This window comes from Hypanus sabinus, chromosome X1 (assembly GCF_030144855.1).
Source record: "Hypanus sabinus isolate sHypSab1 chromosome X1, sHypSab1.hap1, whole genome shotgun sequence".
NCBI lineage: Eukaryota > Metazoa > Chordata > Chondrichthyes > Myliobatiformes > Dasyatidae > Hypanus > Hypanus sabinus.
This window is the reverse complement of record NC_082738.1, coordinates 37639485-37651543: the sequence shown is the minus strand read 5'-3', so window position 1 is coordinate 37651543 and position 12059 is coordinate 37639485. Positions and strand designations below refer to the sequence as shown.

At 41.7% G+C, this 12059-nt stretch overlaps 1 protein-coding gene across 3 annotated transcripts in view; it reads left to right on the top strand.

Annotated features, from left to right (window-relative positions):
* Positions 1-10411, top strand: part of LOC132384833 (oxysterol-binding protein-related protein 7-like) — a 121662-nt gene extending 111251 nt beyond the window's left edge. For all 3 annotated transcript variants that reach the window (XM_059956401.1, XM_059956400.1, XM_059956399.1), the window contains 2 exons: positions 1626-1748; positions 4611-10411. In XM_059956401.1, coding sequence (XP_059812384.1) covers positions 1626-1748; positions 4611-4719 — 232 coding nt within the window. In that variant the 3' untranslated portion in view covers positions 4720-10411. The remainder of the gene's footprint in view (positions 1-1625; positions 1749-4610) is intronic.
* The last annotated feature ends 1648 nt before the right edge of the window (positions 10412-12059 follow it).

Genomic DNA, 12059 nt, shown 5'->3' with positions numbered 1-12059 from the left:
GTTTATATCTCGAAAACTTTCCAAAATCATTTAATAGTTTCAATAAACTAGGAATGGATTCTTCAGGATTCGAAATATGAACTAAGAGATTGTCAGCATAAAGGGAGATCTTATGAACAGTCCCATTTATGAAAATTCCATGAATATCTTTAGCTTTACGAAGTGCAATAGCCAAGGGTACCAGCACCAAATTAAATAACAAGGGACTTAACGGACATCTTTGTCTCGTACCCTGAGAAAGCTGGGGACAAAAAAGATCTGCAATTGTTAGTAATAACAGTAGCAGTAGGGCTTTTATATATCATTCTGATCCACTTATTAAAATTAATACCAAAGCCGAACTTCTCTAAAACATTAAATAAGTATTTCCATTCAACTCTGTCAAATGCCTTTTCATTGGGAAGTCTTAGTAAAGGATGAATATATAGCATCTGATTCTATGCTTCGAGGGCATGTGTGATTGACTGCCCACTCTCTCCTTGACCTAGCCCAGGGAAATTAACCCTTTCAAATAGACATGAGAATTTTCTGAAAGGGATTATGAATCCTTATCAAATTGATTCAGGGGATGGGGATATTGAATTTCAATAGTTCATTAGTTCCATTTTAATATCAGAATGTATTCAATATACAACCTGAAATTCTTGATCTCCGCAGATATCCTCAAAACAACAGAAGAGAAAAACCCATCGAATGAATGACAGAAAAAGACATAGAACCCCAAAGCCCCCCTCCCCTTCCCCCACTTATTCTAGCATAAGGCATCGGCATTCTTACCACCAACCGTGCCCCAAAGAGAGTCCATGATCTCCAGTCTAACTGTTCACTCCAATATTTTCCACATCCCACAGGCTCTCTCTCTCTCACTAACAAGGGGGGAGACAGGTATCTCTCTTTCCATAGTGATGGGGAGACAACACTCCCCCATCTCCAAATTGACTGAGTTAAGAATCGACCATGTTGGTGGGCCAGGGGTTGGAGAGAGACCAGACAATGTAAGGTCAACAGATTCCCTTCCCTAAAATATGTTAGTGAATTGGATGGATGTTTTCAATAATCCAACAAGTTTATGATTCCCATTATTGAAATTAGCTCTTAATTTGGGATTGCAGTTTTATTTAATCAGAGAACTTAAATTTGGGTATCTGCCACCGTGGGATTGTCCCTTGGTCAATGATCCAGAACTCTAGCCAAAATTTTAAATGTTAACGTTATTTCTCTAATGTACTTTGAGACATACAGTGAAATGTGTCATTTGGGCCAAATCAAATCAGCGAGGACTGTGCAGGTGGCTTCCAGCACCAGCATAGCATGCCCACAATTCTCTAATTTGCTTTATCACAGTATGTCTTCGGAATGTGGGAGGAAACCGTGTGGTCCCGGGGAAAATATACAAACTCCTTACTGACTGCAGTGGGAGTCAGAGCCTGATTTGTGATTGGTAGCGCTGTAAAGCAATTGTGCTGACCGCTATGCTACTGAGCCACCCAAGCAATGTACCGATTAGATTCCATAACTTTCTACTTCCCCTTTCAGGCTGAGTTTGTCTTCGTTATACTGCAAGTCTTTGCCAGTAACCCTGCGCCTTCCTCGTTTTTTCTAATATGTGTTTTCTTTAACTTCAGATATCTAGAGGAGGGGAACGTGGACGGAGCAGAGGTTCAGAAGCAAAGAATTGAACAATTGCAGAGGGAGAGGAGGAGGATAATGGAAGAAAACAACATGGTTTACCAATCACGTTTTTTCACGTAAGTAGCAGTTAGGTACAGTGGTTCATTTTACTGTACCCATTATGGGCAGAGGCTGCGCACTGCGTTGTTGTGATGCTGGTGCTAGGTAGATGCCAAAAGGGGAGTGAAGGAGAGGGTGAGATCTTCAGCATCACCACCGGTCTGCTGAAGGTACTCTGTGGGTCAAGTATCTGTCTGGGGGTTATGGGGGGGGTGGGGAGGAATTGTCGATGTTTTAGTTTGTGTCCCTGCATCAGGGCAATTTCGTTGCTGCAGGTTCAAGCATCTGGAGTCTCTTGTGCCACCAGCATCTGCCTTTGGACTCTAAAGATGAGCTTCATTTGTCACATGCACATTGAAACATACAGTGAAACATGTCATTTGCGTCAATGGCCAGCACAGTCTGAGGATGTGCTGGGGCAGCCTGCGAGTGTCGCTGTACTTTTGCACCAACATAGCATGTCCACAACTTACTAACCCTAACTCGTATATCTTTTGGAATGTGGGAGGAAACTGGAATTCCCAGAAGAAACCTACACAGTGAACCCCTTACAGACAGCAGCAGGAATTGAACCCCGACCTCTGGGGGCCCTGCCATCCCACCTTATTCATTGCATGAGGCGTAGCAACAGAAGTGAGAGTGTGCCATTTCTGTCCCTTATACCTGCTTTCCCCATTCACTGAGTTCATGGCTGATCATTTATCTCAGGACTAATTTCCAGCAAGAATACTGTCCATATTCCCTGATTCAGTTAATAATCTGCTCAATCCCCCTCTCTAATCTGCCAGTGACTAAGTTACTGCAGCCATTTGGATGGAGAATACCAAAGGCTTATTGACTGTTGGGCAAAGAAAGTTGAAAGTAAATTTATTATCACAGTGCATGTGTCACCATGTACTCCCTTGAGATTCATTTTCTTGCAGGCATTCACAGAACAGAAATAGAATTAATTTAAAACGATATACAATGGCTGACAATCTGTGCAAAAGAAGACAAACCATGCAGATAAAAAAAAAGTAAATCAATAATGCTAAAATACTTATTATCTCAGCCCCTTAATTGGAAACTTTGAACTCTGTTTCTAGATGCCTCAGCCAGGGAGCAGCATCTGCACCTACCCTGTCAAGCTGCACAAAACAAAATCGTATGTTTCAATTAGGTCACTTCTCATTCTTCACAATGTTTTCACAGCCTTCTCGAAGTGCAAAACTCTTTATTTGCTTTTCCAGCATCTGTCCTGTCAGGTTTTCAGTGAGTTGTCATTGTCAAAGACAGCCTCACACAGTGACCTTCCTGCAAAAGAAATGGAGTCTTGTGCCCAGGACAGAACAACCCATACTGTGGGTTGCCCATTGAGTTCAATGATGTCATTTGTGCAGGTGTGGTTGGCAAGGCCAGCTCTGGAGGTGCATGCTCAGAGGCTGGCTTGTGGAGGGGTAGGGAAGGAAACAGGTGAGATGCTATGGCAGGCACCTATGCTGAGGTTATCCTGCCTTCTCCGACTCTGGAATACTTTAAAGTTGACGCAGACCCATTTGGTCAAAACACACCAACCTAATCTGTCCTGGGCAAAAGACTCCATTTCTCTTGCAGGAAGGTCACTGTGTGAGGCTGTCTTTGATAAAGTCCTCGTATCATTTCCTTGGATATCCCTGTTTAAAGTCAAGTTTATTCAATGCACAAGAACACACGCAATTTTTTAAAACTTGCAGCAGCAGTATCACAGGCACATGACATCAGATGCAAAGCATTCACAAGAGAAAAAAAGGTTATCCAGAAAAGTGCACAGAGCAAAAAAACCCAACTTTCTAGTCATCCAGTTCAAGCTCTTTATAAGGGAGCTGGCATTGTGAATGGGTCTGTCTGTGGGAATTGTCACCTGTCCAGTGTAACTGTGCCCTCAGGATCGCGACCAGGTAGGTTTTGTCCAGCCTTTCCAAGTTTTACCTTGATGCCAATGAGTGATGGCAGAAATCTTATGGAAACACTTGCTGTTTAATGCATTTCCTGTAAAGTCTCACAGCCATGCTCAAGATTGAACGCTTGGTTCACTTTGATCCTGGTTGATGGCTTTTTGTTTCCATGATTCCATCACACAAGAGACCAAGTGACTGACCTTGTGAAATCAAACCACTGTTACTATGTCAAGACCACCAAGAAGGAACCTACCAGCTACTGAAATAAGAGGGTGTTTCTAGTAGAGTCGTGACTAGGATCTGAGGGCACAGCCTCAGATTAAGGGCCATTGCTTTAAAACTTGAGATGAGGAGGAGTTTCTTAAGCCAGAGGGTGGTGAATCTGGAATTTATCACCACAGATGGCTATGGAGGCCAACTCATTGGGTGTACTTAAGGCAGAGATTGAGGACTTTTGATTGGTAAGAGGGTTATGGGTTGGGGGCGAATGGGTTAAAAAAAATCGGCCATGTTTAGATGACAGAGCAGGTTTGATGGGCCAAATGGCCTGATTCTGCTCCAATCCCTTATGTGAGTTCCACTCCAAAATGTACAAAATCCTGACTTGGTAAAAGTTCACCGTTCCTTGTTCTAAATCCCGGAGCAACTTTGCCAGAAGGGTTATCGCAGTTCAAAGGGACCGTCACTTCCAAAGGGCACTAAATGCTGACCTCATCATCGATGCACAAACCCACAAATAATCAAAGAACTGATAACCAAGTTGCTTCCTTGATGGGCCCCTCACTCTACGTGAGTTGTGGTTTCAAATAAGAGAGTGGATGATCTGAAAAGCAGCACTTCCAACACCGCATTGAGACATGAAGTCACTCCTGCTTCAGTGTCAAGGGCATGAATGGCTTCCAGTCTGTTGCCCATCTGCCCCTCTGTTTTTAATGAGCCACACTTTTGTCTTTTTTTTTCCAGAAAAACTATTGACGCCAGTGGAAAAGAGTCATGGATCAGCAACGGTACTTACTGGGAGTTGAGGAAAGACCCCGGATTCTCAAAGGTGGACAACCCAGTGCTGTGGTGAGGGCCCAGTTGTACGTTGGGCCATGTGGAAAGTCTTTACACCTCCCTTATCCCCCAAGGTCTCACCACCTCCTGTTCCATTGCCCCTCACCACACCGACCCTGCTTCTCAGGTTTACCTCCTAGCAGGTGCCTTAAATTTTATACGAGAAGAGCACACTTGCGTCCAAAGCACAGCGTATGTGCTGCTAATAGATTGTTCCTCCCCACTCTAGCGCAAGGGAGTAGGGGTGTGGGTTCCTGGCTAACTCAAAAGCGCATTATTTGGAAATACACTAAGGTTGTTGCACCTTTCCATATCACCTGACATAAATGTAATGTATCCACATCTGTTCGTCCTGGACGTCTTTCTTTGAAAGTTTCATAGATTATGAAGAATATTTTATCAATCAGCCTGTTTTATGAAGCATTTTAGTTTCCAAAGAAAGTCTAAGCTTTATTTTAAAAGAAAATAGTGTATATTTATTTTGGGAGGTGATTCTTTTTCTCATCTTTTGAGTCACTGCTGCTGATGGTCTGACTGCTAACGCAGTGGGGTTTTATGAAATAATTTGTAATAGGCATTCACACAGGGTAAAGATTCCCTTTGCTACAGAGTTACTCTGAGATATAGATCTCATGAGCAATGGTGGTCTGCAGTGGGAAGGAATTCCTTGAGCAGTTTCCTCCCTCTCTGCTAGTTTCTTGGAACTGATAGACCAGCTGTATGTTTAGAATGGTTTGGAAATCTCCACTTTGGACATGCCCCCGGCAGTGGACCAATGATGCAATGCAGGATTGAAATGATGTCTAGCAGATGTTAAAAAAGATGCATTCAGTCTTTTATGTTACAGCACTGTACACAATCACTTTTCAATCAAAGATTGTGTTTGTATAGACTGAGATAATGCCTCACTAGAGACGTTTTTAACAGTGGTGGCATTTCATCCTCCAGGTTCGATGTATTTGCAGGTTCCCAGCACGTTTTGAGGGGGAGCCCTTGTATTCCTGTGATTAAAATGACACTTGTCATTTGCAAAGATTGTTTTCATCTCAAGAAAACAATTGGAAAATTCTTCAAGAAAGTTTTTTTTAAAAAGCTCTGGAAAGATACAGGAGCCTCTTAAATACCATCTCACGAGCAAGTTGTAGTTGACTTTTCCTTGACTAGTGAGAGGTCTTGGAGCTCATTATTAAGTTGTGGCTAACAAGACACAGCATATATTGGCAATCGAGCAGCAGTCACAAAGGCCCATTAGAGGGGTTTATAGAGGTGGTGTAAATGGTCAAAAGCTATTGGATGTTAGTTTGAGGTGTCAAGTGCTGTCAGGATGCCCTGACTACGCGTGGAATGACAGTTATTTACATTTGTAACTTTTCATTGCTAAAGTTTGCGGGATGCACGACTGGCAAGTTTATCACATGGAGCCTGAGATGCAGCGCGGTGTGCATTTTGCAGTCAGTAGCCTGCGCTGGGGGAAGTGAAACCGTGATTAAAGTGAGCCCAGTGATGCCACATCGTCTTGTTCCAGCATTACTCAGCTGGAACTCTGCTGCTGTTAGTCCTGGTGTGCAGTCCGCACTCGTGCAGCCGCTGAGTGGTTTGAAAAGCGGTTGTGCTGAACTCTGTGGGAGAGTTGACCTGTAGCCTGTAAGAAGTACTGGGGTGTCCCCAGCTCCCAGAACAGTAAGATTGGCAGCACTCATCTGCTCTTGATTGAACTGCATTGAGCTTGTGGAAAAGTCGCTGTGCATTGCAACTCGCTGTGCCTTAACAGTGCTAGTAATGCATTGGAATCACATTGGGAGCAAGCATGTGCTTTTCACTGTGCTTATGGAGTGTTGACCACAAGATCACAGTTCCCACCTACATTGGGAAAATGTTGGGAAAAGCTGTAGGCTTTAGCTCTGTTTGGTCCAGTGGGGCAGTAACCAGAATGGTTTGGGCTTAGGTTTGATCTCCGTTCTTTGCCGTCTTAGCTGATCTCTGCTCTGGAAGAGGTGAGATGAGGGTTGGTTGGTGTTGGTGGACCCTGGAATTAGTTCCACAAGTTGTAAATGGAGGGAATGGATAACCAATCCATTGGCCTTTTCTTGCCTACTTACACATCAGATGCAGGGGTAAGAGGGCTCCACCACTTCATCACAAGTTTCCCTCGTTCGTGTTGGCCAAGGTGCAAGGTAGTTATAGCAAGGGGATGGATAATAGCAATACCTTTGAAATTCTCTGCACTGATCCATTGATTATAAATCTCATGTTACCATTTACAGTCAAATACTAAAATCTAATAGGTCATTTTTCTTGGAAACCATCACACAGAACTGCAGGAAGTTTGAGATGTACAGTTTTATAGTGGGAGCAACTAGGGGGAATTGCAAGGTACTACAATTGCTTTAAATATTTCTTGGCTTGGGATAGTTCGTGGCAATTTTGTTCAGTATTTCATAATGGTCAATGTTGTGCAAGGACTGGCTGTAGATTCCACTGTGACTCTCTTTTTGGTGAAAGTATTCTCCTGATATTCACTGACTTGGTGTGAAGAAGATAGACTATCAATCCTTTCATTGCTTTGAGATTCTTACCCCTTAGTGAATAAGCACAACTTTGAGTAGTTTGACAGAGAGGGATACCTGCAAATCACTGTTTTAAATTGTTGTGAATAAGTCTAAATATCTCTAAGCTTAAAAAGGGACCTGTTATATGGTTAGTTAGTACTCACCATCAAACCAGTGGGTTATAAAGGTGAATAAAGGAAATTAATTAACTGCACATTTGCAGCACTTTTAATCAGGAGCTGAATCAAAACTCCTCAGATGAGATACTGAGCCTTGGGACGAATATGTATGAAGGTACAGAAGGAAATTTTTTTTTAAAGTAATAACCATTTCGAGGGCTTGGAAGTTCCTTCTGGTTCTGGTGAAGGCTGTTCACATACACTGTTAGTGTTTAGCTTGAACACTTTGAATATGCATTTGGAACTGTTACTTGAAGTGTGGATGTTGGTCACCTTTACCATTTGATGGCTTTATTGCTGCCTGATTTCCTCCACCCCTACCCAAACCCAGAGTTTGTATAAAGCTGGTATTTATACCTCCCTGAAGAGTTATCTGCAGGCAGACAACAAACAGGGTCAGACCTCATGATCTCTCACTTCTATATACTTTAACAATGATCACTCATTCTCAGCATAGTATCTCTGTTCATTTGCTTCAGTAAAGTTTTGAGACTCTGGTCATTTGAATTGGAGCAAGATTTGTTTTAAAATGGTCGAAATCAAATCTGTATAATGTGGATCCTGAGACACATGATATCCAGACTGAATACTGTGGACCGCAATGTTGAGGTAGGTTAAGGAAAAGTGGTAAAGTGCAAAATGCTCACCTTTTAATACAACCTACCAAGATTGGGCTAATTGAGATTGTTCAGATGGCTTTGAATGAAGAAAATCCACTTGGCTTCATCCTGTTCAGAGTACTAAGTTAATCATCTTCATGGTACAGTTGGGTTTGGACTCTCCGCATCCAACAGTCTCTGTCCAGTCGTGGAAGTATTTCTACCCCTTGTTCAAATGCTGCTTTGGGAAATGTTAAAGTGCTGACTTGGGTTTGCTTTCACTCCTTTTTTTTAAAAAAAAAGAAAGATAGCATGAGATGAAGATTGTTTGGAAATAATGCAAAGCTCTTGTCAAGTTGGCAGAATGTTTTTATCCCCAAGTTGCATAATTTTTACCCCAAACCTTCCCCCACCACTTGAGTCACTTCACAACATCTGCAGTCGTGTAATGCTGTCAACTGGCCTTGTGTACCTCTGGGGGAGAAATGTTACATTTACTGCATTCTGCATTATTCCATGACGCTTGCAAAACAATGACCTTTTTGAAAGTTCCACTCAACATTGGCTCAGTTAGAGCTTAGACCCATCCACATCTTTAAATCATGACCAGGACATAACTCAAAATGAAGCATGACATGATACCATAAGAGAAAAAATGTTCTTTGAGCTTCTCTTAATATCTTAGTCAAAATTAAATATTTATTTTAACTACAACAGTTTTGATTGGAGATTTCACGTTTATACATTGTTGATATTATCTGATGACCCAATTAGTAACGTACTGGTGCCTGTAATCATCTCCAGGCAAATCTTGTGTTGGTCAATGGGGAGGTGGACATTGAGCTGTCTTTCATATGGGAATATAAAGTTACACATTAAGCAGATTTAACTTTTGGACACTTTTCCATGCTATGCTCTGAGAGAAGTGGAGAGGTCATGTCTGTGAAGGACAGTTGGTCATTGACCATTATTTCCACGCCTTGCTCACTCCAGTTGCTGCAAAATGTTGGTTCTTTGCAGAATGTAAAAGCCAATTTGCTTGTTGTCCCACCACTAATTTCGGAATAGTTTTGCACTATGCCAAAATTGCTGTTACTTTGGAAAAGTAAATGCCTGAATACAATCCTCTCTGAAGTACCTTCCTGGCCCTTGATTCCACACACTAGGAAAGTGAGGTCAAATTCCAGAATGTCTCTTGGAGCTTATACCCTTCAGTGATGTTGCACCGTTAAAAGGGCATTTTGTAAGGCAAGGATGGAACCAATATAGTGCAATCTTTATACAGTACTTGTAATAGACCAGCTATTCTACCTTTTGGTTGTGAGTGAGAATTGCTGGAAATTTTGGTTTTTATCCTCCAATCTCACCGAGAAAAACTAATGTTACTGTGCTACTAGATTCTGCTACCATAGTTACAAAGAGTAAATTTCAGCAGATTTTCCCCAGTAGGGTTATGGAATTAGACTGCAACTAGACTGGCAATACCCCTGATTTTAGCATTCCTCGTTTTCTGTTGATTAGTTTTGCTCTGTGACCACCTCTCCATTTTTTCCAGATTTTTGTTATTTTATTTAAACAGTGAGGAAATGAGAACATCCTATTATTCCCACCAAACCTCTTCAATACTGTTCACTGCCCCATTTTACAGTGCCCTGAATGCCAGTTTCTCCCAATTTTACCACCACTTTCCCCCGGTGAAATCAGATTCACAAAATATTCATCAGTTTGTGACCTATGAAGAGCAAGTAGAACACCCCCAATATTTTTCCCACCTTAAAATGTCCAGCCTCCTTCCCACTTGATGACTGCACATTTTTTTGTCAATAGTTAATGAGAAGCACCTCTGGTTTCTACCCTTGTGGGTTAGAGCTCAGCTGAAATTTAAGTATTTTAGCCAAACATCAGTACATTTATTTCTCTATCCACTCCAAGGCAATGTGTTTATCCTACCACTGTGTCATTGTGACTTAGCTATTCAGGCACTCTTTTCACACGGCAACACAAGTAGTCTGCACTGGCATCTAAGTGAAAATCCAGTGCCCACATTGGACTTGTGTGGCAAGTCCATTAACCACAGGATTGGTTCTGGCCATCAAGATAGAGCAAAACTAGACAGAGCAAGGCGTGGAGGTAACTTATAAGAGTCATTTTAAAAGTTACAGAGTCTGAACATCATGGGGAAAAAATGTCATCCTAAGTTAAACATTTTAGAAATCTTTTTGTATTGTTTTGAAACATCATTGAAGCAATATTCAAATAGATTGTGTCATCAGGACTTCTGTATTAGTGACACAATGACATCTCCATTTGAGCACAGTGTGATAAGGTATTCAATACCTTGTACTTGGCATGTTTAAATGTTTATTAAAAATATAATTGTGTCTGAAGGATTGGTGTACTTGTTTTTGTTGCCTTCACCCTTAGAGTGCAAGGATTGGAAGCTCTCTTCCTTCAATATCTCTACATGAGTATGTTCATAAATGATTTCCTTGCAGTTTTGGTGACTCTATATTTATACTTTATTATAATATAGAAAAAGGCCATTTGAACCATTGAGTCTATGCCAGCCCTTGATCCCATTCCCTCATACCTTTTCTCACATACTGTTCAACTCCCTCCTAACATTAGGAGCAATTTACTTTGGACAATTAACTTCGGGATGTAGAAGGAAATCAGAGTACGTGGTGGAAGCCCAGATGATCACAAAGAATGTACCCACAACACACAGAGGTCAAGGTTGAACCCAGGTTGCTGAGGCTGTGAGACAGCACCTTTAACTGTTACTCTGTCCAAGAAGCTTCTGCTTGCTTTTTGAGGAAATGCAGTGGACTATTGTTAGTTCATGGAATGCTGCCTTTGTCTTGTGGGAAGAGGTTGAGTAGAAAAGCCTATGCTGATTGAATACAAGACAGCAGTTTAAAAAGGGAAAAAAAAATTAGATTAGCTTTGTCACATGAACCTCGAAACATGCAATGAAATGTCATTTTGTGTCAACAATCAACGCAGTAAGGATTGTGCTGGGGGCAGTCCACAAGTGTCGCCACACTTCCGACACAAATATCGCATGCCCGCAACTCACTAACCCTATGTCTTTTGGAATGTGGGATTTGAACCCTGACCAGTGAAGCAATTGCACTAGTTGCTACACTACAGTGAAAGTTAATGGAAGTCTGAAGTAAAGGAGTATTCAGTTAGTAGTCAGCATCTGTGGTGATAAACAATAGAATGAATGTTACAGGTTGGTGACCAGTTTGGAAACAAACTGCAACATCAGGTAATCTGAAACCACTGAATTCAAACTTGTCTGGACTATTACATACCTAAATGAAAGAAGCTATTACCTGATTCTTTGTTGGACTTTCTTGGAATAGCATAAGAAGCCAAAGACGTTTGGATGAAGAATTAAATGACAGGCAAGTGGAAACCCTTGTAGAACAAGAGGAAGTGGTCAGCAATTTATTTTTGGTTTACAGTGCAGAAGAGAATACACTGAACATGGAAAATAATTGTTTCTGGATGATAAGGGAAGAGATAAAAGAATAAGTTTGTCATCTCTTGCAGCTGCATGGGAAAGGACTGAGAGGTGTGGAGATTGAAGATGGATGAGTGAATTGGGGAGTCACAAAAGGTGGAGGATCTTTAGAATACTCGATGGGAACCAGAAGGGGGAAAGGTGTGTCTTGATACCACCATGTTGAAGGAATTGGGCTCTGTTGATAATATGTTGAATGTAAATGATTGCGAGCGGGGGCAGGTAAGGGGAAGAGATATCCTATCCTTAGAGGCATGGGCCTGAGACCAGAAGTAGATTAGATTCAAATTCAGATTTATATATCACATGTACATCAAAACATAGTGGAGCATGTTTGCGTAAGTTGGGGTGCCACACATTCCAGCACAAACTCTGGTCATCAAGCTTTGATCTTCAGTATCCAGACCTTGAATAGGGGAAGTAAGTGAGAGCCCTGTCAATGCTGGTAAAAGGTCAAAACCTTGGTTAAGTTCAAATCAGACATCATGGGAGCTCAG